Below are 27,850 nucleotides of genomic sequence, written 5' to 3'. Positions count from 1 at the left end.
TTTCCAAACTTGATTTTTGATATAATAAAAAAGAAAATATAAACATGTTAAGCATGCAGATACAGCAAAACTACTTGCATGTGTTCTAGAAATATCAGGTTTTAATCGACCTGCAATAAATTACTCACAAAATCTTATTTTAGATTGTGTGAAAATTATAATTTCCATGCACAAAAAACGGAGGACGCAACTTTTTCGTGTAAAATCAAGTATAATTTTAATTTTGAATGTTTCTTTCCTGAAACTACGTTTTAGACAAATGGACTATATTCTGCACTCATTAAAAGTTGAAAAAAGTTCGCATATTTCAAAATATTGAGGGTGTCCATTCTGCCCCGGGTGTCCATATTGCCCCGCCTACCCCTAGTTTTCTTTTATTTCAGAATTTTTAAAGCATTATGGTAGAAAGAGCTGGTGTCATGATCCATGCAAAACTTGAAACTGAAAACTCCTTATTTCCCCCTATGGGCTATAGGGAGGGACGGGACATTCGAGCCTACTCATCAATGGAAAGGACTTGCTATGCTAATCGGTTTAGCATAGCGCAGATACAAGTCTACTGGTAGACGTATCGCCCAGCGATCCAACGCAGATTGGCCATGGCCCAGGGGTGCGTTGATTATAACAGAATAACAGAACAGAATTTGATACCATAGGTGATAGTTTGTATTCATATGTTTATAATGTTCTCTTTTCAAACATTTTTCATTGACTTTATATAGTTCGTCGCCATGAGTGTCGACTTGTTCCGTTTTGTCACTGTTCAGGATGGCATCTTACAAATTATTTCTTCTTTTTCTTGAATTTCATATTTTTTGTGCAATCTTCTGTTGTATGTATTTTTATGAATAAATATTGAGCGATCACCTTACGTGGGTGGTCGATTGTTTGCTTTCCGCGTGAAGCGAGCAATAGCGCATCAGATTGCATGTTTTGTCACGTCCTTTGTTGTAAATCTTGAAAGTCCACCTGAAGCGGGTGGTTGATTGTTTGCTTTCCGCGCGGAGTGAGCAATAGCGCTTAAGTTTGTATATGTTGTCGCGTCTTTAATTGAAAATAGGGATGGTTACATAAGGCTAAATTTCAAAAGGCTGAATGCACAAAAGACTGAATACGAAAGGCTGAAAATAAGAAACTGTAACATAAGGCTGAAACAACAAAAGGCTGAAAATTGAAAAGGCTAAAAATGCGAAAATGCATAAGTAAAGCACTTCTTCCATTTCTTGGAGTTACGCCCCAACTGAGACAAAGCCTGCTTCTCAGCTCAATACCAAAGGCAGTCAAGCAAATTTTCATAATGAAAAGTTCTTGGCCCGAACGTGAATAAAACGGGTATCCCTCAGCATGGTCTTTTGTTTTGAAACTATGCATAGTGAAGATGCTAATGATGCAAACTAACGAACACAAAAAGGAACTGAAAATATTTATATCGTTATTTTTCCCTTCTTTAAGCCTGAAGTATTCTTTCGAGTCATGTTGTTTTGGAGATTGTTGTTATTTATTTTATTTTTTTTTTTGCTAGGTTTGTAGCTGTACTCTGAATAGAGTTGAAACCTCTACACTAGACCCGAAGATAGAAAAGAATACGTAATCTTTCAGAAGCAGTTTGCCAGCCGTACGCGGAAAATGATATCCATTAAGACACTGTTGCAACTGACTCAGAAAGTTACGGTAGAAGATTGGAAAGTTTTCAATTAGTCAGTCAGTCAGGATTTGCCTATGTAGTGTTATGGTCACACGGTTTGTGTTTGTCTCCTTGTTTGATTTTGTGGTATGGTTAAATATGTTTTTCTCTTCGTTAAATCAATTGTTGTATGTTATTTTTTTTGCCATCGAATAAGTCGAACCCTGTATGTTAAAATATAGTCGATCCTGTGTCATACTATTTTCTTGATTTCGCTAATCGTTTTCTACTTGTGTTCATCTCTTGTGTCCTTAGATTGTCATCGGTCCAAAATCCACAGAAACAAGTAACTTCTGAACATATAAGAGATAATCAAAAATACGCCAAGTTGGTCAGTTGATTGAAATAAAATTTTAAAATAATAAAGTTTTCATGTCAACTTTCACTACAAATACCATTAAAAATATTCAAATTCCTTCAATTGTCCTATCGGTCCTTCCTAGATGAACCATGTCATTTTCTCAAGCGTTGCCTAGAAATGTCAACCAAGTCATACACAAGTAACGTTGTTCAGTTAATATAAAGCAGTCAGTTTTTGTCCAAAATGTCACGTCGAACGCATTGACGTCAACAATGCGTTTAAGTGTTCGCACGTTAGCGTTGAATCTATCAGCACAATTAAGTGCTGCAAATCTCCTTCCCACTATTGATAACAACTCAGTGGCGTCTCGTCCATAGGTCCACTGCGTTCACTACACAGTTGATAAAAAACTAAAATAAATCACTATAGTGTCAACATTTTGCTACAAACGATATAAACTACTCATTCGATCCTTTTGATGTTCACAACTTCAAGTGAACAAACCACTATGAAATACTAGTGCGTATCCAATGGGAATCAAGTAAATTTTCCAACTTAATATCACTATGCCACCACCCTGCCGCTGCCAGAGTTCTCCACGCCGAAGCATGCGTAACATCCATGTGACAGCATCGCCAAAAATCTCTCGCCTCAGTTCACTTCCAGAAGTACACGGGAACGCTGTATATGCATGCAAGAACTGTGTTTACTTGTGTTCGACTGTTCTGTGCTGCTTTGGCAATGTATTAATAAAATTTTTGTGCACTTCTTCCAATGGACGTGGGCCTCATCGGTGGCGGAGGAAAGGAAAGATTGTTTGCTTACCCCAAGCTTGCGCTCGCGGGGAAGCTGTTAAGCTTGGCAACGTCGCATTTGAGTTTTGCTTCAGCAAGAGAGCGAGGCGAAAGAGCAAAGCGAGAGAACTTGTACCATTCAACGGAGGCCGCCCATCCACTCTTTCGGCATGCGTGCATGCCTTTGGGTGGACCTGAATGGGTGGCATTTTCATTCACTACTAGTTGCACGTCGCGTACGGTTTCATTTTCTAGCAACATTCAAAGGAAAATGGAGCGCGATATCGTAGACAATCTACTCCAGCAATTCGTTTGCCAGGCGGTCGATTGAGGAAAAGCTTGTACCACATCTCGAATCGTCTAAGTTACAGAGTGACCCATAATTGTGCAATGGGTGTTTCACTTCTTCAGTGTCAGTTATCCACTTCTGAATGGATTCTTCGAAGTTCAAAAGTTATTCCGAAAAAATCCCTTAACAATCGGTAGGCAATGTCTACTCTCGCTTCCGAAATTTCGATTAAGTCCAGCTGACCAATGAGCTGAGAATGTTTTACACGAAAAAAGTCGCAGAGATAGCTAAGGTGCTTACTAAGAACAATTTGGAAGACGTCTTCTCAGAAACGTATCTGCTTATTCCTCTGATAATAACACTTACGTCTACAACTGATGCCGTTGGAAGGAGTTTTTCCACCTCAAAAGAATAAGAACCTATCTTCAGCTACAATGAGCGAGCAAAGACTAAAGAGGCCTCAACTGATGGCGGTAGAAAACCCTCTGTTTCATCAATTGAAACAACAAGGCAGTTTTCTCGACGAAATCGTCGATAGATTCGCTTGTCTAGCGGAGTGTCTAGCGGAGTTCAGGTTCCTGCTGTTTTCCATTCATACTACAGTCCCATGTGAAAACTTTTCAAGTGCACAGTCAGCTTTACGGGTCACGAGACGCCCCTGTAACAACTATTTCAGCCTTATGTTATTTCAGCCTTTTAATGCATTCAGCCTTTTGTAATTTCAGCCTTTCGTGTTTCAGCCTTTTGTTATTTCAGCTTTTTGTAATTCAGCCTTTTGTACGTAACCCGAAAATATTATACGATCACCTGACATGGGTGGTCGATTGTTTGCTTTCCGCGTAAAGCGAACAACATCACTGCAGTCTGCACGGCATGCTTCAACTTCAAAAGGTCATATTACTTATCAAAGTGAATCCTGACCCAACGATACCTTTCCTACTAACAATCACTCCTTCCTGCAGCCTTTGGTGGAGACGTGCGGTAAACGCCAACTTTCACATAACAAAGGTTGCTATTAACATTCCTTCCCTCTTCCAACCTGACTGCAAGGACGTGGCCGGCGCCGTTATTGTACCGTTAAAGAGAGCCTCTGAAGCGTGCACAGTGAGAATGTTGACCACTCCCAGTCAATTATTCAGTTGACTCATTCATTGTGCAACTGTCATTGGTTCGGGTCAATCACGGAGTAGCAACCATAGATATGTGCAGCCAGTCTAAGCTAAGCTAAGCTAAGCTACAAATTAAAATTCATGTAAATCCATGGCGACTGTCAAAATTTCAGCCACATTGGTTCACTAGAAACCGAGCATCACATCATCAAACTTGGCCATTTTGTATGAAAAATAGCTAGTGGTCTTATTGTTCTGTCCGACACTGTAGGTATAAGAAATAACAGCTCCAAATTTGAAGTAAAATCTTTTTTTTTTCTTGTATAGTCAAATTGCTGGCTTGTGCTCATATTGCTTATCGATTTCTGAGCGAGTCCAGCTCAGAGACTAGGTAAGTAGATATATTTCAGGGTGCACTCAAACTAAAATGCATCCGGGAGTTGCCAACAGTTGCCCTGAATTGCAACCTCATTTGGACGTGATATATCACCACACCATTGTTACAGTAGCAGTTCCATAATCAGTTTCACGAAAAAGAACTTCGATTTCTATTTCTATGTTAACCCTAATGTTTTATACTCACGCTAATCGGAAACTTCCTCTACTTTGTCATCGCTCAGCGAGGCAATCATCTGCTTGACCGCTTCGGCCGCCGTTAGCATCTCCAACCCCTCCAGGATGTACGCCAGCTGATCCAGGCTGGCATCCATGTCGTCTTCGAACCACACCTGCAACAGGTGCCGACACTGATCCGCCACGGTTGGGTTCTCCGACTCGAAGTACTGAATCTCGTCCCCGTTGTAACCCAGCTTGGTCGCGAGCTTCTTCCAGTCCTTCCCGATGCTGGGTGCCAGCTCGGCCATCTGCGCCTTCGTCACGGTAATGGTTTTGTGGGTATTTTTGTCCTCCGGTGTGAGCTGTTCCGTTTTCAGCAGTTCCGAATCCATCTGGGGAAAACCACGAGAAAAATCAGAAAATAGTCGAAACTTTGGAAGCGTATTCCGCATCCCGTCACTCACCTGATCGGTTTCCTCTTCCCCGACGAATCCCTCGCCTTCCGCTTCGTTTTGTTCATTCTCGTTCTGCGACGGGACGTCCTCTTGCATCACCACTTCCTGCTTGATGTCCACCTTGTCCTTTTGAATCTTCTTCCGCACGCTCTCCAGATAGTCGGCCACTTTGTACGATGGGCTGTTGAAAAGCGTGAAGAAGTGCGGAGATTGGCGAGCTAACAGGCGCAGCGCCCTCCACTCGAACGATGGATCCTGTTTTTCTTTGGATCCATCCAGATAGGCTTCCAGCGAGGGTAAGAAGTTACGATCGTCGCCCTTACAAGCCTGTAGATTATCCGGACAAGTATTCCACAGCCGAGTCAGTTCCGGATTGCCCATGAAGAACTTCCCCTGTTTGGTAGAATCCCGAATCAGATCACCGAGTGGCTTTCGAGGACGCTTCTGAGGTAGACGAACCGGTGGCGACAGGTCTTCGCCGGTAGCATTGGTTCCTGTGGTTGCTCCCGCTGAGGCAGCTGCATCCGGACGTTTGAATTCCTTGCATCCTTCGTTCTTCCAGCTGTTCCACAGCTCTTCTCGGGCTAACATGTGCCGAACGGAATCCGAGAACTTCTTCCCATTTGGGGGAGATTCCTCGATCAGCTTATAAACCGTAGTCTCGGTTTCCCGTAGCCAATCGATCTGCACCTGGGTCAGCAGGTGATTATCGGCTTTGAACTTGACCGTTGAGTTCAAATACTGAAATAGAATCAACAGCTGCACTAGAACCGACCTCCGGAAGTTCGAATCGGACAGCTGAAGCGAAAGTAACTTCGGATTGGTCAGGAATTTGGCGAAGAAGTGTCCCGAGTCACGGATTTGCTCCTCCGGGGGGATGTCCATCGATGTGGTTCCAGATTTGCTACCGCTTATGCTGGTACTGCTGGAAGCTGACCGAGGTTCCTCCAACTTGAAGCTGCTGAACGCCGAGAGGACACTTCCAGCGTGCTAAAAATTAAAATTATAATTAAGTTTTAGAAAATATTGAAGAAAGGCAATTGATTGTTACATTATTAAAATAACATTTAATGAGCATAATCTACTCACCGCCGCAAACATTTTCCACTGCACCTTGTTGTAGCACTGGTTCGGATTCCGGAAAAAGTCCTGCAGGGCCCAAAACTTGCAGTACAAGTTATAGTCAATCTTCAGCTGATTCGCCGCTCCTCCGTTTTCCTCGAATCCATCCAGCTGATCGCCCATCTCGCTTCCCTCCACACCGTACTCGGTCACGTTCTCCAAATTGAACTCCGAAATGATGTTCAGTCCGGATCGCTCGCTAAACGGGAAGAACTTCGCCAGAAACAGCAAAATCCTACCGCAGAAAACCGTATTCTGCGACCGCGACAGCCGCCTCAGCAAATCGTTGCACATCCGCAGCAGGTTGTGCTTGCAAGCCGTAAAGAACAACTCTTCCTTCCAGATCGCCACATTGTTCTCCACGTAGGTGAAGATCTGCTCGCACTTGTCCAGCGTCACCGCATCGAAGATGTCCCCCAGCAGCACCACCGGAATGGTCGCCGAGGTCATCTCCAGCCGGCAAGCTCCCACCGCAAAGTTGATAAAACCTTCGATCGCCGGAATGTCATCGGTTTTCGTGAGCAGCAGATTGCGGAACGCCTGATGCAGGGCGGCCTTCTTATCGTTGTCCGAGACGGGGGCCTTCTGACCGTCGTACTCTGCCTTCAGCTGATCGATGTCGTTCACTTTGTACGCCTTGTTGAGGGTGTCCTGGAGGGAAACAAATTTCACCCGATAATTTACACCGTAATACACCGCATAAACTGTAAATCTTACCGTGAACAGCTTCAGCAAGGACTCGAAATTGGGTGTCGACATGGTTTTATTGTTTAACACCGAATATCGCAGGGAAATCAGAGAATTTAACAATTAAATTTTAAGAAAATGCAAAGAAAAATGCGACTGACGCCGCTCGCTGTCTCTGACTGCGGGCAAACAATAACAAATCGCTGTCAACCGGGGCAGGAAGTGAAGCATGATGGATTCGTGCAGTTATGTGGTTGACGTCATCCCCTTCTACTCCTTTCGATTTTCTGAATGCCATTATCCCGAAAACCATTTCCCCGAAAAACACATTGAGTTCTCCAAATTTTATCTCACGAATCTTTTTGCACACTGAAATAAATTTTGTTGTAGAAACTATCGATTCCATAGTAAAATAACTAACCGTACCTATGATTCTCAACCGACAACAAAAACTGTTAAGTTCACTGGCATATGATTGAAGTTACAATGCATTGCAGTATTAAATTTGTTGATTCAACAACAAAACTTTAGTCCTGTTCAACGACCTAGGTTGAACTAGAAATCCTCTACATAGAGATGAGCGGAAGTTACATATCTAGATTGAGTTTAAATAAGGGCGAAAGTAACATGAGCGAGTTCTCTTCATCGACTCTCTCTTCATCAAATTAAAGTGACAAGATGCAGGGGGTGAGAAACTCGGCACACTTCATTTTGTGCCAATGTGCTGGCGATGTGCCGAAGTGTGCCGCCGTACTGGCAGTCATGCTGTCAGTTGACTTGTGACTTTTTTATATATCTGGCAACTACGCGTTTGTTTTGGTTTTCGTTTTGTGTTCAGTCATAACCAAAAAATATTTTGCTGCCTCTATCCATTTTGTGGCTGAGAAGGTTGTTTTCTGCTGTTTTCTGCCAAAATATTCCACCACAAACTGGAAAATTTGTGATCGCCATCTCAAGTGCAGAATTCTAGAAAAGTAGCATTTTAGTTACCTCTGGGACATTCGTAATCGCTGGCACGATGGACATCTCAATTCAATCCAAAATGTTATAGCGATTGTTCTCTTAACAACCTGTATTAAAATTTCAAGCTTCACAGAGTTTTATTGCTACGTGAAACCTCGTTCCAGGTGAAAAACATTAACATATTCATTTAAGAAATAAACTAGAATCTTGACTAGAATATTTCGCCAAAACTATTGGCTGGAAAACTCATATTTTGTTAGCTATTAAGAGCCCCATCCCATATACTAATCCTCGCCGTATCGCTCATCCGAAATGTTATATTTCACAAGATAATTTAAAAGACTTGTAAGCGCCTGAGACTTGCGGCGAATAATTATTTATTAAAAATACATTCGATGGCATCTTTCAGGCGCTTCTAAATCTGCTTCGAAACCTCTCTGAAAGCCCTAGAAAACCTGTCTTGCGTTTAATAGGGTCCTAAAATGAAAAATATTTCCCCGGTTTTGCTGCATAACACGAAAGAGCATGCTTTTCTGATCTCAATGGTAATTTTTCCGAACTTAAACAATAACAGAATAGTTAATAAACTTGAAAATAAAATAATGATGAGCAGGTCTTGTTTGACATTCGAGGTCAAACTTGACGTAACGAAAGTGAAACGGCGGGTTGCAAAAGACACCACATTGGCTCACTTTTGACAATAAGGGCTCATTCACAAATATCATAACGCCAAGGGGTTGGAAACTCTGACACCTTGTGTGAAACACCCATTTCACACACCTAAAACACCTTTTGACACCTTTTCGACACCTTCCAATTGTAACACCATGATGATTTTTTATTTTACTGGCGTCACTGGTCTGCCGATGTTTATGTTTACACTTTCAGTTTTTATGGTCGCTGTGCGGAACGAAACAGGCAGCAAGTAAATACCGGATACGAGCAACAGCGCAGAATCAAGTATGTACATTTTCTCCGGACCAGAGCTTGATGGACGAAATCCTGTCCAACACCTGGCCCAACATTACCATCGACCAGATAGCTAAAAAGGAAAAGTTGTAGGTGAATAAGCGGATACAACGACCAGGCGGCAAACAAGACTGCAGAAGGAGCGAACGCTGAAATCCTCCGCATTGAAACCCTCATTGGGCGACTCCGGTTCCTACAAACCGTCATTATCATTCACAGCACGGTGCTGCTCTATCGCTACCATTGCAACCCAAAGCCGGAATGAGGGAGGTCGATTGCCAGATCCTCAGCTCCGGCAACATAGTTTTCAGAAAGATCATCTTTAATGAAGAGCAGCATATGGAAACAAAAACACCCTGACCAGTCGCGACGACCAGCGCGGAACGGAGATTCCGAAAAAAAGGGATCGAGTGAAATCCTGAAAGGGGCAACCATGTGGAACCGGTATGGAATTTTTGGTACATAGAAGCTAGGGGTGCTTAAACGAAGGACTACCGGAAGCAACAGCGAAGTGAACGATGTCAAACTGGGCGTGAAAGTCGGGTAAGTTTCGGGATTTTGATTAAGAAAGGGAAAGTTAAAAAAACGTAGTTATTTATATTTTTAGAAGCGGATTGCTTCAGTTGCCCAGTGGTAATCTAAACGACACTTAAACTGGTTCAAATCGGATTCGACAATTGTTGCCCAGGCCATCGCCAAAAAATCTCTTAAGCACAAGGAACAACTCCACCAACAACCCCAGTGTTCATGGATTTTTTTTTCCATTGGCCATGGTAAAAAAAAAAACCTTTGGAACAATCGACCATCTCGCTGATGTCATCCCACCGTCATATTATTCAACGTACAACACTTCCTCGTCCTGAATCGTCCGAATCACTTCTGAAGGTATTCGTCACTATCAGTCATCTCTGGACCAAGCTCGTCTGCCTCCAGCCAATGCTTATTCGTTCGAGAATCGATCGAAATCTCGAACACCTCCGAAGAGAACCAGGAAAAAAACAACAATCCAGTAACAAATTTTGAAAACGACGTATAATCAATGGTGTAGCATTGATTATACGTCGTTTTCAAAATTTGTTACTGAATCCTTCACCGGAAAGAACACCACATCATGAAAATAAGAATTAAAAGTGTTCAAGAAATAAACTGATCAAAAGTTTTATTTTTTTTAGAACAGCTAAGACATGTCGCTATTTTATCTCGGACAAAAAATAAATTTAAAACAACAAGTTCCTAAGCGTTTAAACAAAAACTTCTCTTCTTCCTCTCATAAACAGTGGGCTAAGCAGTGCGCATCAGCAGCGGCAACTATAGTTAAGCAGCTCTCCTCGCCTCTTCTCTACTTGGCGGCGTGTTGCACAGATTGGCCTGCATCTTCCGGTAAAAATCACGGTTGTTTGAAATGAAGTCTTTGCAATCCTTTATGTTGTCTCCTCTTCCTCCTCCTCCTCTGGCTTGATTATCGGGGTATTGTGTTCAGGCGGTTCAAATTCCTCGGCTTCTACGAGTATTTTGCTGCGGACGTGGAAAGTGGATGGATATTTGGTGGATGGTCTTCAGTCTTCCATTACTGTCGCCTTCACCATGTTTCGCGCCAAATGACTTTGAATCTCCTTCCGAATCTGGTAGAGCTGAATACGGATATAAGAAAAATTAGAATATATGCATCGAATTATTTCAACTGGATTTTTACATTTTGTAATCGTTATTCCACCGTGCGATCCTTGGCCCAGAATTTTCACTCATAAGCCTTGAAAAGCCCACTTCCAAGTCAACTGTGTCTAATGAAATAGACCCGGAAATAGACGGCGGAGCAATTCGCTTGGAAAGAGGAGAACTCGGAGGAGAAGAAATGGCTCTTCGTCTCGCCACTTGTTTATAACCCGCGATAATTTTCATTTTCAGTAGCTCTGAAAATATATTTTTGTGGTAATTTCACTGATGGATTCTTATTTTTCGCAAGGATAAACAAAACAATCATGCGGTGTTGCCAGAAATATTGGAAAAAATGAACAAATTTGACGTCTTGCGTAGATATGTCAAAGACGCTGTCAAACACACAGAAACACCCAAAAACACCCAAAAACACCCGAGGAACACCGTTCGACACAATTCAAGGTGTCAGAGTTTCCAACCCCTTGCCTTTAGGAGCCTATTCAACATTACATGAAAATACAAGGGCAACTTCCTTCAAAGTCGTGTTTTGTGATCAAAGTGTTGTTTTGTCGTTTTTTTTTGTTTTTGTTGAAAAGGAAAACATGGAGAAGTGATGCCAGTTTTATGAAAGCCAATCTAAAAAAGTGCCAGCTTGTGCCAGCAAGTGTGCCGAAAGTGTGCCCGGCACATTGTGCCGAGTTTCTCACCCCCTGACTTTTTCCGTAGTTTTTCTCGTTATCGCCCATTTCCACAAAATAAATGGTTTGCCACGTAACCGGTTTCATAAAAAAAAATAATTTGTGATGGAGACACAGCTTTCTTTCTTACTTACTGGTGAGTTTTTCCAATGATTTTTGTTGTTTTGAACACTGATAGTCAATCAGGGGGTGAGAAACTCGGCACACTTCATTTTGTGCCAATGTGCCGGCGATGTGCCGAAGTGTGCCGCCGTACTGGCAGTCATGCTGTCAGTTGACTTGTGACTTTTTTATATATCTGGCAACTACGCGTTTGTTTTGGTTTTCGTTTTGTGTTCAGTCATAACCAAAAAATATGTTGCTGCCTCTATCCATTTTGTGGCTGAGAAGTTTGTTTTCTGCTGTTTTCTGCCAAAATATTCCACCACAAACTGGAAAATTGTGATCGCCATCTCAAGTGCAGAATTCTAGAAAAGTAGCATTTTACCCAAGTAACCCCTAAGCCGTAAAAAATGGCATTAAGTAGGTTCTATAGTCGAATAAAAAACATGATTAACAGAGCTGATTAGAACTATACGCTGTAATAGAACTGCTCAAGAGCCGCTGTTGGCGAAATATTCGGCTAATATACGGCCAACTTCAACCTTCCGTACCGAGTCTCTGGAGTTGAAAGCTGTCAAAATGGGGCAAAGAAAAAAATGAAAAAAAGATTTGCTTATCTGCTGTTCTGTTCTCGCATGCGCTCTTAACTGATATTTTTTTTGCTGCTGGATCCAGATTCCGGGTGATGTCCTCGAGGTTTCTCTTCGTCTATTGTCGTCGCTTTTGCCGTCTGCTCTATCAGCGCAACATGGATTTGGCTCTGCATAGTACAGTATTTGAACCAATCCAAAATTTGAAATTTGCATTAATGATGTGGCCCATCAGACATGATACAATTCGAAATAGACTAAGGAGCTGACCGATGTAAAGGACGAATGATAAATATATTTATCTTTATTGAAAGAGATTTGCAGCACATTTCTTGGCTGAATCATTTCTGAAGAAAACTTGATAAATTGATGATATTGTTGAAGCGGAGTTTAAATTTGAGGAATAGCCAATCGGCGGCGTTGAAGAAGAAGAGGGATTCTACTTGGGATTCGAGCTAGGGTTTGTTTTTATTGCAACGGTTACTTGAAGAGGTATTATCGAGAGTCCAGATATAGTCACAATCTTCGGGGAAACAGAACTCCGTATCTCATTCTGAATGGTAAATGTAATGCTTCTGTTTGCCAGTAACATTATACTAAGCATAAATTACTGCTCAATTTCATCCAAAACTTCTTTATCATCTATCAGCTTTTCTGTTGTTGTTATCAGTGTCCGATGGAAATCTATTTTGATTGACATAAATGTCATGAGTACTAGGCCGTTTAACAGCACTGACAGGTACTATATTCGGCTCAAGAGCACAAGGCTAAAAAACACTACAAGATAACATTATATAACAATATACGGCCTAGTCTAGTGCTTACAATACTTAGTGCCTATACACATTTGAAAATTTAGTATAGAGCTTGGTGGCACTGAAATGCCATTGCTTGGCTTTTATTACGCTTCCAACAGTGCTTAGTGGTTACCTGGATAGTTACCTCTGGGACATTCGTAATCGCTGGCACGATGGACATCTCAATTCAATCCAAAATGTTATAGCGATTGTTCTCTAGAGCAACATTAACGGCGGCTACTATTCGAGCAACCCGCGCAGCGCTACCATTTTGACTTAACCACCCTTTTCCACACCGGTAGCAATCAAATTAGTCACCCTGATTCGTATCGGGAGGGCTGTCATATTTCCATAGCATTTTTAGCAGCGCAACTGTCCCGCTACTATATTTGGTCACCCACCCATAGCGCTACTATTTTGCGAGCGCATCCAGCAGCGACCGGTAAAGTTTGCTGCAATGATGGAAGGCTGCCAAACAGGGTATAGAAGCGCACCGTTAAAGGTGCTCTTAACAACCTGTATTAAAATTTCAAGCTTCACAGAGTTTTATTGCTCCGTGAAACCTCGTTCCAGGTGAAAAACATTCACATATTCATTTAAGAAATAAACTAGAATCTTGACTAGAATATTTCGCCAAAACTATTGGCTGGAAAACTCATATTTTGTTAGCTATTAAGAGCCCCATCCCATATACTAATCCTCGCCGTATCGCTCATCCGAAATGTTATATTTCACAAGATAATTTAAAAGACTTGTAAGCGCCTGAGACTTGCGGCGAATAATTATTTATTAAAAATACATTCGATGGCATCTTTCAGGCGCTTCTAAATCTGCTTCGAAACCTCTCTGAAAGCCCTAGAAAACCCGTCTTGCGTTTAATTCAACATTACACGAAAATACAAGGGCAACTTCCTTCAAAGTCGTGTTTTGTGATCAAAGTGTTGTTTTGTCGGTTTTTTTTTGTTTTTGTTGAAAAGGAAAACATGGAGAAGTGATGCCAGTTTTATGACAGCCAATCTAAAAAAGTGCCAGCTTGTGCCAGCAAGTGTGCCGAAAGTGTGCCCGGCACATTGTCACCGACGAACCGACGTGGTGTTTCATGGTGTTTCAAAACTGTCCCCCCTCAATTTAACGGTCGACCAGCAAAGCGAGCAAACTCTTCTGTCAAATCAGCGCAGACGCTATCCTCTTCCTATATGAACACACGGGGGTTTGGGGTCAAGCTAGCAAATCAACGCGAACCGTTATAGAGGTGGCGATAGTGTTCGGCTGTTTTTCATCATGGCGTCGCGGACAACAAATTTGAATTTGTTTGTTCTAGCTGTCACGTCGGTTCGTCGGTGACATTGTGCCGAGTTTCTCACCCCCTGACTTTGAAGGAAGTTGCCCTTGTATTTTCGTGTAATGTTGAATTAAACGCAAGACAGGTTTTCTAGGGCTTTCAGAGAGGTTTCGAAGCAGATTTAGAAGCGCCTGAAAGATGCCATCGAATGTATTTTTAATAAATAATTATTCGCCGCAAGTCTCAGGCGCTTACAAGTCTTTTAAATTATCTTGTGAAATATAACATTTCGGATGAGCGATACGGCGAGGATTAGTATATGGGATGGGGCTCTTAATAGCTAACAAAATATGAGTTTTCCAGCCAATAGTTTTGGCGAAATATTCTAGTCAAGATTCTAGTTTATTTCTTAAATGAATATGTTAATGTTTTTCACCTGGAACGAGGTTTCACGTAGCAATAAAACTCTGTGAAGCTTGAAATTTTAATACAGGTTGTTAAGAGAACAATCGCTATAACATTTTGGATTGAATTGAGATGTCCATCGTGCCAGCGATTACGAATGTCCCAGAGGTAACTAAAATGCTACTTTTCTAGAATTCTGCACTTGAGATGGCGATCACAAATTTTCCAGTTTGTGGTGGAATATTTTGGCAGAAAACAGCAGAAAACAACCTTCTCAGCCACAAAATGGATAGAGGCAGCAAAATATTTTTTGGTTATGACTGAACACAAAACGAAAACCAAAACAAACGCGTAGTTGCCAGATATATAAAAAAGTCACAAGTCAACTGACAGCATGACTGCCAGTACGGCGGCACACTTCGGCACATCGCCGGCACATTGGCACAAAATGAAGTGTGCCGAGTTTCTCACCCCCTGGGAGAATCCGATTATGAAACAATCCTGATACCCCTAAAGCAAATATATTATATAAACAATATGATTCACTTCCGCGTTCCCCATACATTGAATTGGCGAACAGCTTACAGCACCATCTAGCGTCAAACGTGGCAATCAACCTTAAATTAAACCACATATTTACTAAATATGTTTAACCGTGTCTCCATGACATATTTCCTTTTGTTATGCTCGTCAATCATATTTAGGGATGTACAAGATTCAATTTGCACAAACAAAATTATGATATTGGACAAAGCAAATATTAAGTTTATATTTTGTAACTGTCGTATTTCAGGGATGGAACATACGCAATTTGACGTTTCGCAATTATCATTTTTTTCCAGGAACATATTTGTTTTGGAAGTACCGATAAGTGAAATATTTTGATCAAATTGCTATGGCTAATGTGGATACTTGTTGATTCATTTTGACTTAATGTATATTGTGTGCAAAAACTATTACGCAAAGAATATGATTTGTTTATTTAAGTCCTAAACATTTTGATATTATTTATAGATAACTGAAGAGATTATTGACATCCCTAGTTCATTAATGTTGACAGCGTGTGTATTTCTGAAGGGCATACGTTTTTAGAGTGTAATAGTTGCCACGTTCGTCACAAGCGGCGCCACAAGCACAGGATAAAGGGTCGCCAGAAATAGCTGGAAGTGAGTTATATTATTAATATAGTATATTTGCCTAAAGAACCCAATTCCGGGTTTGAACTGCACGAATAAAAAAAAATGCGACTAATTTCTAATCAGCTCAACTGGCAACCCCGCATTGCACACTGTCATGATGCAACGGCCGTTAGCGGGGGCGTACCGTTATTTTGACAGTAGTTAAATCCGTTTACTCGCCTTGACGGACTTCATCGAGTAGGTCGATAGCCGGATGGGTCACACTCTTTCTTCCAACACGGAATTCCTTGCGGACGTGTGCAGAAAAACAAGCAAGAAATCTTCTCTCCTTCACTGTCTCACGGAAAACCGCGAACAAAATCAGCAACCCCGCGTGTCAAAGCGCCTTGCTCGTTTGTGTTGGTGTTGGGCTCTCGCGCGATCGTTTCGAGTCGTTGTCGTTTCGCAAACGGATCCGCGTTCAGTTTATGTTCAACCGTGGCCGAGTCTAGTTCTTGCATTTCGAACTTCGTAGCGCCGTTCGTACATTGTTCTGCCTTGTAAAATTATTCTGTTTTTCAATCCCCAAATCGTTCAAGAAAAGAGTCTGTTTTGCTCTAAAGCCTTTGTCCGATCCGGGTTTATTTTTCTTCCGAAAAGTGGCATCGATATCGCTACTGCCGGTGGCTGCGATTTCAAATTCCTTGGTGATAAATCCGCGAGTAAATTTCCGCGCGTTTGGTGTTGAAGTGTGTTGCTTTGATCCGAAATCATCGTTCGTGTTTATCCCGCATCATCAGCACAAAATTCCCCCGACTACTTTGGTCGCCGCGACTTATAAGCAGGTCCCCAACCCCAAGCCCCCATTGCGAGAGAAGGCGTGGTGTGTTCCTTTCGGTTAGTGTTGCGGAAAGAAGAAGTTCAAGCAATTTGCTTATACGTTTTAGCCACTTGAAACGTCGCTCGAGTTTTTTCGTAGTGCTTTGTTTGGTGCTAAATCGGCGAAAATCGCGAGTTTTTCGAGTGAGCTTTTGAGCGAAGTGCGAGGAATTTGCTGCGCGAGGCTCCCCTGCTAAGAGTTGGTCTCGGTACAAGACTCCCAGCTAGGAAAGAAAGCCCGACCGACATCATCATCATCCAAGCCGTCCGGGGGAGTTTTTGGTGAGAAATTTCCATCCCACAAGACGACGACGACGACGACGATTGCGATTGCTTGGCTTGCTTCGTCAGCCAGCCAAACGTGTTTTGTGTGAGTGTGACACAAATTCCGCGGATCTGCGGTAGAAGTAAGCAGTGCGAGGAGGGGCAATTAAGCGGCTGAAATTACGGGGAAAAAGTGTGTGCCAAGGAAAGGCTGAGAGAAAAACTTCCAAGCGCGCGAGGGATGATCCGAGTGATTCAGGGAAATTGATAATTTGTTGCAAATTAAGCCACCAAGCGAAGAAGAGTGTTGTTTCTGGTGGGTTCATCGGTGAATCGGTGCCGGAATAGAAATCAAGAGTGCTTGGTAGATCGCGGGGGGCTGTGCCATCGCCGTCATCACAACAAACCAGCAGCTCCTCCAGCATCGAAGTAGGCAGACGAGGCAGCAGACGTCGTCGTCGTCGTAGTCGTCGCGTATCGACAGGGGGAAAAGCAAGCGAAAAAGATAACGAAAATGGCTTCCATGCGAGGCGGTGGCGGCGTGAAGCAACTGTCGACCGAGGAACGAGCCGAAATGAGGGAAAAATTTGAAGAAGTAAGTACCCAAGTTATATGCTTTCTATATAAAATCATTAAACATCTTTAGAGTCGATGCTCCCATTCTCTGTACTCGCTGACAAGATCAACTGCAGCCAGCGCTTACTTGCGGACAATGTATGGGCGTAATCGGTCGAGTTGGGTGTGTGAGGGGAGGGACGTACAAACAAACCCAAGCAAGCATAGGGAAAATCGATTTCGGCGGCTTACCGTGAGTGAATCCCGTTTTCTCGGCTTGCTGTGTGTGGTTTTGTTTATCTTTTGTTTTTGTTGGAAAGAGGAGAATTTGAACCGCCGTTAAAGAGACGAACGCTCCTCTTCTTAAATTCCATTCAGTTCAGTTACTTTGCCCGGTTGGTGGACTGACGGATGAACGTCCACCATTCCTTCTTCGTGTGCCGGTCCGCAGTTCGATGCGATCAACCAAACTTCTTCGCGGAGACGACTATCAAGTAACCAGGGCTGGTAGAATCACACTTCATTGGGGTTTGTTTTAAAAATTAGTATACTTGTGTTGACTACATTCTTGGCTGTAAATACTACTTCTAAAGCATGTTCGTATGAAATCAGGCGAGTTGGGAAATTTGGCGATATAAATACAGGTAGATATTGAGATAGATACTGATGAATCTTGAAGAATGTTTATGATCTTAAGAACTCTTTGAGTGATTAGGGTTTGCTTCAGAGATTTGTTCAAAGCCTTACTTGAATTTCTACAGAAATTTGATCTAGAATTTCTCCCTATATTGCTTTTGGAACTCTTTCTTAAACTTATTCCAAGAATCCTCAATATATATCATGAATACCTTCCGCGGTCTTTTCTTACAATTCTTTGGAGGTTTCTTACAGAAATTTCCCTGGGTTTTGTTCTGGAAATTTCTTATAAGGTTCCATCAAAAACTCCTCGCGGAATTCCTCCCAGATTTTTTATGGCGTTCCTTCTGGAATTTCTCCAGGAGGAATCCTACCTGAAATTTCTTCGGTGATTCGTCTTTTTTTCTTGAATTTCTTCTAAGATTGATTCTGAAGTTTTTCCGGAATTCATCCAGAGATTCTTGCTCGGTATTCCGATATTTTATTCCGGCATTCCTTCAGAAATTTTGACAAGGAGAGCCCCAGGTGCTTCTCGCTTGACTTCCTTGGTGATGGAACATCTTTGTGCCTGCCACTCGATATACACGTTGCAAAATGGTCATTGGCAGAGAAAACTCTAAATTAAGGTTGAAGGATTCGTCATTGGTACATCGTCATCATTGAAATTTCGAAAGCAGTTTTCTCGTTCAAAACACAAATATTCGTTATGAAAATGTATTCACTGCATTCCACTCCACATCTGAAATACAGTGAATACATTTTCATATTTCATATTTGTGTTTTGAACGAGAAAACTGCTTTCAAAATATCAATGATGACGATTATATCAATGACGAATCCTTCAACCTTAACAACTGTAGAAGTGCTCATAGAACACTGAGAACAGCCGAGAAGCATGCTTTGTCTTAGTGGGAACGTTACACCAAGAAGAGAGAAAAAAAACCCTAATTAATCCACCTAGCGGTGATGGCGCCTTTCTCGTGCCTTCGAAACCCCATTTCAATAAAACTCAAGCGAAATGTTTATGTATATCGCACTTTCATAAAATTAACAGAAATCCATTTCATGATACCAGAAATCATATCGTTTATCTGGCTTTAAATGTTTGAGCCTCAAACTCTTAAGAAAAAGAAAAAGAAAATCTTGGATGTTGTGGTCGCCATTTTTGGAATCCAGACATCATCCCCATACCAAATATACTAATAATGCATTGTTTCAGGCCCTAAAACTCCATTAAACAGCCGCGTTATTGAATTCGGATCCGCCATCTTAAATTTTAGATCGCCATTTTAGATATCCTGATCGCCATTTTGGACTCTGGAAGTCTTCCTCATACCAAATATGCCAATACCCAACTAACATTTTCAGCGCTATAAGCTTCAGTCATTTGCTTTCTGTTGTGTAACCATCGAGTAAAAGCAGTCAACGCTGAATAAAAGGAAAGCTAGTCAAATATAAAACATAAACTAATACACGACTGCAAAACAAGCACTATCCAGCTACCAAACTCGGTTTTCAGAAATCCATTGCTTGTCACTGGGGCTGCCTTTACTCCACTCTATTCCAAATCCGGGAGATTTCCCGGAAGATGTGAAAACTTGAACACATCGAATAGCAGTCCCCACTTACAAAACAGCTGCTACTATACAGTACAATTCGTTATACCGACCAAAACCAGCAGCGCTTCAAAGGCCGTTATGCGATTTCATTACGGCTAGAAGCTGTAATAAAGAAACTGTTGGTTTACCAACACGGCTTGTCGGATGTAAACATTATTGTCAAAACAAACTTTAAGCGGAATATATAGCTACTACACAAATTCTTTACAGCTATCCATCTCTGTGCTGTGAAATTATTTGGGTTGCTTTTATTGCACTTTAATTCAATGCCGGAAGATTTTCCGGAAGATGTGCAAATCGAGTAAGGCTGTGACCATAGTGGGTAAGGTGAGATGCGATCGGATGCGATAAGTTATGAGATGAGAAGAGGGAAGTTTGATAGGCCATAGTGCATGAGGTTTTCAATGAGGGTGCGCATGTTGTTTTCACATCCTTTTTCGTCTATTTCGTGCGCATCAACGACTCGCGTGATTTGATCGATGAAATCGCTTGTATGTTGAAGCGCTTCTTTGGATGTGGGTAGTGAAATAATCGTTTCATCTGTAAGAGCGGAAAGATAAAATGCACCTGCTTTTTGTTTTGCGCGGGCCGTTTTTTTGCTATAACTTGATCAGTTTTGATCCTGTTGCAATAGCAAAAACCGACCAGTTCAAAAAACAAATTTGGTGTAACTGTACAAGATTGAGATTAGGGGCTGTCCATTTATTACGTAAGGGAATTTTCACGATTTTTCGACACCCCCACCCCCCCTTGTAAGATTTTTTGTATGAGAACCAAAATATTTTTGTATGGCGCGTAAGATTTCTCTAACCCCCCCTTCCCCCATAAACCCTTACGTAATTAATGGACAGCCCCTTATTGAATTAATTATTTGATAAAAGAATTATGAAATGTAATTATATCCGCATGAGGGATGTCTTTAGGTATACACATATTATTACTTTCCGGACTGAGCTATCTGAGTGTTGATTTCAATTTAATTCAATATGGGACTGTTATACTGATTTTCGGCATTAAAACATTACTTTATTGTGCTGATCTCGGCAAAAAGAAACAAAAATTCGGCAAGTATGTATTATTGAAGGGTATAGATTTTTTTATTACAAAATTTTCGGCGACATCTACGAGAAAAGATGTCTCTAATCAGGGTGTCTACTACCTGGAAAAACCTGGAAAACCGGAAATCCTCAAGGAATTTTGTTTAACAGGGAAAAACCTGGAATACTCAGGGAATTTCTTGAGTACTCAGGGAAATTTTACTCCGAAAAAAAAACATTGGGTCGTATGAACCTGGTAGTAAAAATCCATATAGAAATTTCGCTACAAGGATTTTTTTCCAGAAATTCCGTCAGAATTTCTTTCTGGAACTTCTTTAACAATATCTCCTGGAATGTCTCCCAGGATTTCTTATAAAATTCCATTCCGCATTTTTGACGCTATTTTTCTTGGTATTCCTTTTTGATTTTTTTCCGGAAAGGTATACTTCCGGATTCCTTCCAGGATTCCTGAATTCCAACCGATTTCTCCTGGAGTTTTTCACGGGGATGCTATTTCTTCTCAGAGTTCCTCCAGTGTTTTACTCAAAGAAATCTTCGTAGGATTTCTACCAGAATTTATTCCGAATACTCTATAAGAATGTCTGTCGGGATAAATCGTGGAATTTCTTTCGGCACTCCTCACGATACCCGATTCCTTCCGGTGTTCCTCTTGGGACTTCCCCAGAAGATCTTCACAGAACGTTTTTCAGAGTTGCTAAAGAAGTTATTCCTGGGGTTCCTACTAAAGTTTCTCCAAGGTTTTCTGAAGGAGTTTTCACGAATTTACTGCAAGAGTTCCTCAAGAGATTTCTTTTATTTTTTCCTGTGATATCTTCAAACCATTGCTTTGGACTTTCTTCGAGATGTTTTTCCTGGTCTCCTACAGGAATTTGTTACAAGTTTTTGTGATGTTTATTTTGAAGTTTTACCTGAGATTTTTCTCGGAGTATCTCCTGGAACTTCTCTCAGAAGATTCCTTCCGACGTTGGTCATGAGATGTCTCTCAGAGCTTTTCTTAATTAAAATACCCTGGATTTTCCCCTAAGATTTTTTTTTTCCAGAGTTCCTTCTGGGATTTCTACAGGAGTTATTGCTGATATTTCTCATTGAATTCTTCTCTTGCATATTTTCGGAGCCAGGCTGTTTCTTGTAGTTGTACCGGATTTCTTATAGTGATCCACCTGAGAGTTTTACAGATATTCTGTGCATTATTCCCAAAATTCTTCCCGGAATCTTTACCAGAAATTGTCCCGAGATTCTGGATATTCCATCAGGAATTTCTACCAAAGTGATTGCAGGGATTCTTGTACGGGTTGTTCTCAGAATGTCTCCTGAGATAACTTACGAAATACCTTATAGGAAATTCATGGAGAAATATTCGAGGGAATTCAAATAAAATCTTGCGAGAAACTCCGCAAAGTGTTATTGACATCCAAGGAGGAATTCTGAAAACCATATGGAATCTTGAAAGCAGCTGCGGACGAAGTTCCGCGAAGAAAACAAGAGGAATATCGGAAAACTATCGGTAAAAATCCAATAGTTTATGGATAACTGTCCCGGAAAACCGTTAAAAAAGGCATGGACACTGGCTTCAGCCGGCGGCTGTACCGATTGAACGAAACTTAACACGGAGTGGCTACGGATTAGAAGCTATTCTCGTGAAAATTTTCGTCGGTCGGAGCGGGAATCGAACCCTCATCTACCCGAACTCTAACCGCATGGCTACGACATTCTTGAAGAAATTTTGAATAGTTTTGGATGGATCTACAGGAAGAATCCAGCGAGAATCTCTAGTATATCGGAAAACCTTTGCAAGAAATATCGGGACGTGCTCAAACAGATATCTCGTGTGAAAGAATCTTGCGGAAAGCCAGGAAGATACTTTGGAAGAAATTCCAGGAATAATGCTCAGAAATATTGAAAGAATTTTTGAAGAGTAGGGGAACTTACGTATTTTTGGCAGTTTTGTTCTCTTCGTCATGGGGGTTTTTTTGAAACCTGTTGAACTCAGAGTTGGCATCAAATCCTTCCCAACCAAATTGAATATGATCAAGTTTCAGGCAATTTGACCGGCATAAATCCCTCATGACGAAGAGAACAAACCTGGTGATGATACCCTAAGTCACCCTTTATAATTTTTAGGAAATTTGGGTTATTTTTTTAATTATAAACTTTCAAAATTTCATCTGGAAAAACCTGGAAAACTCAGGGAATTTTATTTTGAGTTATGAGTAGACACCCAAGTACACAATATTCATCATATATTAGGTAAAAGAGTATCAATCGAAATCGATGTCACACTCTTTTCTAGTTTTGCCTGACAAAGAAAAAAGCAGAACCTTTCAATCAGAATCCTTTTAGCAATTGAGTTGAATACCATAAAACCCTTAAACTTTCTAACTTGCACATGAATAGCATGCACTGAACAAACAACCATATCAAACATTGATCACTTCATTTAAATCCCGAACATAGAAAATAAAATGGTTTTTTATACACATATAATAACAAAAATATGCTGTAAAAAACTTAAACGATTTGATGGAATACTATTTTATATGCAATGAAATATGTTATTTTACATGGCGATCGATAGACAGTATGATAAATTTTTATTACGTCTGGTTCATCAAAATACAAGTCATGTGAAAAAGCATTTGGTTATATTGAAAAACAACAACATATTAACGCATTTTATATTACCTACTAGCATTCCCAACACATTAAATCTGCGTTGCTTTACATACACAACGAGCGCAATCATAAAATCCATACCCGACAAGCATTCTCTTGCGTTCTCTTGCGATCACATGCGTCGAAGCAGCTCCATCGCATCTCCGCACTCATCGCAACTCATCTACTATGTACGGTTCATGCGTTCTGCATATAGTTTCCACAGAGTGTGCTTCGACGCTTATCCGATCTCTTATCTCTTTGCATCGCACCTTACCCACTATGTGCTCAACGTAAGAGTCCCAGCCACTACAACAGCTGCTTTTATACAGTACGTTTTGTAATGTTGCCAAAACACAAAACAGCAGCGCTTCGTAGCCGTTTAAAGAACACTCTTTCAGCTAGAAGCTGTGAAGAAGAATCTGTTGGCGCAATCACACAGCTTGTTCAATGTAAACATTATTGCGTTTGACGTTTCACAAGCTTTTGCAGCAAGATGAAGTTGGGTAAGGTTTCTTGTGGCACAATTATGAAGCCTTGTCTGGAGTAAAACAAAACGGGCTATTTTCTATGTTATTTATATATAGCAGTGTGGCAGCGAGGACATCATCGGGACCAGTGGATACGGAGATCGGGAGTTCGATTCCAAATAGCGGCAAGTACTTGAATTATTCAATTTTAAAAGTGATAATTCCAGTTCCACATGTACTGCGTCACGGTATCCATAACATAATTATATTTAATCGTTTAATTTGGGGATGCCGTATAACTATTATTTAACAACTGTGAAAAGGCTGAAAAAGCGCCTTCTCAAGATGTTATTCAGTTAGTGGTTACATAGGAGCCGAGAAAAGAGCTATGACTTGGTGGCATAGAAGCTTCTCGCACAGCATGTACATGCTGATTAAGTTCGCCAGATTCATTGGTATAGGGCTTGCATAGAAGCTTCTATCTATATGTACAACACAGTAACTCAGCATCAAGCCGTATTGAGGACGCTTTGTTGACGTTTACATTCACAATAAATGTTAGTAGGGTATTGCATGGTTTTAGAGCCGAAAACTTCATTAAACAGCCGTTAGAGCCTAAATCTCCATCAAACAGCCGCAATCTTGAAACTGAAGCCGCAAGCTCGGATTTTAGATCGCCATCTTGTACATTCTGATCGACATTTTTTTACTCCGGACATCTTCCATGGTTTAGAGCCTTGAACTTCTTTAATTTGAAGCCACCATCTTGGATTTCAGACTGCCATCTTGGATATTCTAGTCGTCATTTTAGGAGGCCAGACATCTTCCCCATATTAAATATTCCCATATAGCATGCTTTAAGAGCCTAAATCGCTAGTAAACAGCCGCCATTTTGAATTTTGAGCCGCCACCTTGAATATTTGGATGCCATCTTGAATTTTGGGCCGACATCGTGGAGCTTCTGGTCTCCAGTGTTGATTTCCGCACAAAACTCGTCAACCATGGTAAGGGTTACAAAAAATATTTGATTTATCGCATGATGGGCTAGTTCAGTTTTATATACGGCCAGTTCTAGCGGTGCTGGTCCGGATCACTGAAATGGCCATAACTCCGGAACGCCTTGGCCGATCTGGACCATTTTGGATAGCAAACAATTCCGGTTCGATTGAAGCTATAATCCGAAAAATCGGCCAATGGGAAGTGCCTTAAAAGTGAGTAAACTTATTTTGCACACACACATACATACATACATACATATATACATACACACATACAGACATAATCTCAATTCGTTGAACTGAGTTGATTGGTATATGCGACTTGATCCACCGAGCCTTTTTTAGAAAAATCGTTTTTAGACTGAACATATAGTTTTTTAGTACACTAAGTGTGCGAGAAAGGTAAAATACTACTTTCGAGTTTTTTTTTTGCTTTAGTTATCCAACTAAACCAATAGATTCCAAGATCTTTTTGGTAGCAAATTTGATAATCTTTCAAATGCGATAAGTTTGACCATTTTCAAGTTATAGCCAGCTTGAGACATGCAAAGTCAAAAACATGTAATGTTCAATTACTACGTAACGGTTGAGATTTGACCATATGCGTAAAACATTTTTTTCACCGGTCGGAACCTGTTTGCTTGCTAACGTTCATAAGGTTATCAAAAAATCCAAGCCTTGCTGTGTCGCATACATAGTTGTTGGGGAGGACATTCACTTTCGGCATGATAAACCAACCATCGAGAGCAGCTTCCGTTATAGCAGCTTCAATGCTGAAATATAGTTTATTTTATTTAAATTCATTCTTGCTTACATCTATAATTAATTAACATACAGTTTGGTATCTCACTAATTGCACTGTGAACTGTCTACCTCCTCAACCAACACTAAACTTATTACTACAGTTTCAGGATTGAGACACCAGTGTTGCCAGTTTCACAAACATTGCAATATCACCACAACATACCCCCGCCCGTGAAACTGGTAACGAGGTCGAATAATTTTGTTTGCCCCATTCCCATGGAATGACCTGCATCGCCAAAAACCACGGCTAACCATTGTACATTGTTGCGATGTGTGATCCATTCAAACAGATGCCACCGCCGGGATCGAAGATTACAATCACCTTTGTCGTTGTTAAGGTTTTTGTATCCGGAATTTTATTTGTGCTACTTATCTCGAATTGACCATGATTTGGTTCGGTTTCCAAAGAGGCATCCTTGCTAAATTGTAGATTTAGATTATCGCTGCTTCTGTTATTGCCATTTCTAGTGAATAGAATTAAAACACTGGAAACTGGCGGTGTATATAATGATGCGGTAAGTCGTGCCGCTTTCGATGGTATTGTTTGGGAGCCTCTTTGTTGAACAGAAATATAGATTGAATCCGTTCGAGGTGCTGATGACTGTCGGTGATACGGAGCTATTCTGCAGTGTTGGGCAGTATTGCAGGCGATCTTTGGTGATGAATTTACTGACTTTTTTGCATGAACATCTTCACCATAATGTTGCCTTTTTACCGCTTCCCTTCTAGCATAGAAGTCCAACCGAATTTTTTGAACAGCTTCTTCATATGTCCGCTCAATTTCAGCCAACTCACGATCATATTCCGCTTCTATACGGCGCTCTTCTTCGTCGTAATATTGCCGCCACGTTTTGCTCTGTTCCTCCAGTTGTTGGAGGCTTTCCATTGTTTTCTCCATGGCGCCTTTGCAATAGATTGTTAAGCGTCAAACTCATTGAAGTTTGTTGGGGAGGACATTCACTTTCGGCATGATAAACCAACCATCGAGAGCAGCTTCCGTTATAGCAGCTTCAATGCTGAAATATAGTTTATTTTATTTAAATTCATTCTTGCTTACATCTATAATTAATTAACATACAGTTTGGTATCTCACTAATTGCACTGTGAACTGTCTACCTCCTCAACCAACACTAAACTTATTACTACAGTTTCAGGATTGAGACACCAGTGTTGCCAGTTTCACAAACATTGCAATATCACCACAACATATGGCATCCCTTGTATGGGACAAACATCAAATTCTCGCTCCAGTCAACTTTTTTGATTCCATTTAGGTCCCATATGAACTGTGCAAAATTTCAGCGCAATCGGTGAAACTATAATTTAGCGCAAGCGGTTCAAAGTTTTCATAGGATTTACTATGGGAAAAGTTACGCTTTCAATCAAAAAATTCCAGAGGTCGCCCTTTGTCTCCTTAATTCAAATCGATCAACGTTTCTTGTAGAAAAATCATTTGTGAAACTTTCCTTCGAAGACCGCAAAACGATAGGATGCTTGTGGAAAAAGTTAATGATTTATTACCGATTAGTGATCCAACGAACGGCTTTTTGTTTTGTTTTATTAGCAGCACTGTAGCTGCTGCCTTGGCTGCTGCTGTTTCTGGGGGTGGTGATGCCTCCCGCCACCCCATGCAACAACGGCAGTAGCAGTGCTGCTGATAAAACAAAACAAAAAGCCGTTCGTTGGATCACTAATCGGTAATAAATCAATAACTTTTTCCACAAGCATCCTATCGTTTTGCGGTCTTCGAAGGAAAGTTTCACAAACGATTTTTCTACAAGAAACGTTGATCGATTTGAATTAAGGAGACAAAGGGCGACCTCTGGGATTTTTTGATTGAAAGTGTAACTTTTCCCATAGTAAATCCTATGAAAAGTTTGAGCCGCTTGCGCTAAATTATAGTTTCACCGATTGCGCTGAAATTTTGTACAGATCATATGGGACCTAAATGGGATCTAAAGTCGACTGGAGCGAGGAATTATTTTTTCCATACAAGCGTGTCCCATACTAATACATAGGTTCAGTTAAATTTTATATTTAGCCGCTTTCGGAGGGACACCCTGGGTACGACACTACCGGCTGTCTCTAATGTGGTCCTAACCTATTTCTTTTATAACCATTCATCAGGTTATCAGAAAAGCCGTTATTTGTTGTATCGCATGCATGGGTTTGGTACTTTTTTATATTTGGCCACATCCGTCGAAACCCTTGGAACCGGTTCCGGACAACTACCGGTTCAGATATGGTCTGATACTGTTTTCCTGCTAACCGTTCATCAGGTTATCGAAAATGCCGCTGTTTGATGTGTCGCATGCATGGGTTTGGTACTCGTTTTTATT

General features: G+C 41.1%; 2 protein-coding genes and 1 long non-coding RNA gene across 3 annotated transcripts in view; 2 read left to right on the top strand and 1 right to left on the bottom strand.

Moving 5' to 3' along the window:
• Positions 1-4,697: 4,697 nt before the first annotated feature.
• Positions 4,698-7,194, bottom strand: LOC109425308 (THO complex subunit 1). Its single transcript, XM_019700545.3, has 4 exons — positions 7,027-7,194; positions 6,277-6,960; positions 5,197-6,177; positions 4,698-5,124 (listed from the first exon to the last, which is right to left on the bottom strand). Exons 1-4 carry the CDS (start codon positions 7,066-7,068, stop codon positions 4,762-4,764), a joined length of 2,070 nt encoding a protein of 689 aa, XP_019556090.3. The 5' UTR covers positions 7,069-7,194; the 3' UTR covers positions 4,698-4,761.
• Positions 7,195-8,693: 1,499 nt separating this feature from the next.
• LOC134287107 (uncharacterized) lies at positions 8,694-9,850 on the top strand. Its single transcript, XR_009997032.1, has 3 exons — positions 8,694-8,919; positions 9,022-9,471; positions 9,536-9,850. It is a non-coding gene; the product is annotated as an uncharacterized LOC134287107 (long non-coding RNA).
• Positions 9,851-16,056: 6,206 nt separating this feature from the next.
• Positions 16,057-27,850, top strand: part of LOC109425310 (plastin-1) — a 189,486-nt gene continuing 177,692 nt past the window's right edge. Inside the window, exon 1 of the mRNA XM_029860660.2 lies at positions 16,057-17,314. Within this exon, the coding sequence (XP_029716520.2) occupies positions 17,234-17,314 (81 nt within the window). The 5' untranslated portion in view covers positions 16,057-17,233. The remainder of the gene's footprint in view (positions 17,315-27,850) is intronic.

This window comes from Aedes albopictus, chromosome 1, assembly GCF_035046485.1.
Source record: "Aedes albopictus strain Foshan chromosome 1, AalbF5, whole genome shotgun sequence".
Classification (NCBI taxonomy): Eukaryota; Metazoa; Arthropoda; class Insecta; order Diptera; family Culicidae; genus Aedes; species Aedes albopictus.
This window is presented reverse-complemented; position numbering and strand designations above follow the sequence as displayed.

Coding starts and splice junctions, on each gene's coding strand:
- LOC109425308 (XM_019700545.3), bottom strand. CDS start 7,068: ATGTCGACACCCAATTTCGAGTCCTTGCTGAAGCTGTTCACG. Junction 6,961..7,026: donor CCTTGCTGAAGCTGTTCACG/GTAAGATTTACA, acceptor GTTTCCCTCCAG/GACACCCTCAACAAGGCGTA. Junction 5,125..5,196: donor GGGAAGAGGAAACCGATCAG/GTGAGTGACGGG, acceptor GGTTTTCCCCAG/ATGGATTCGGAACTGCTGAA.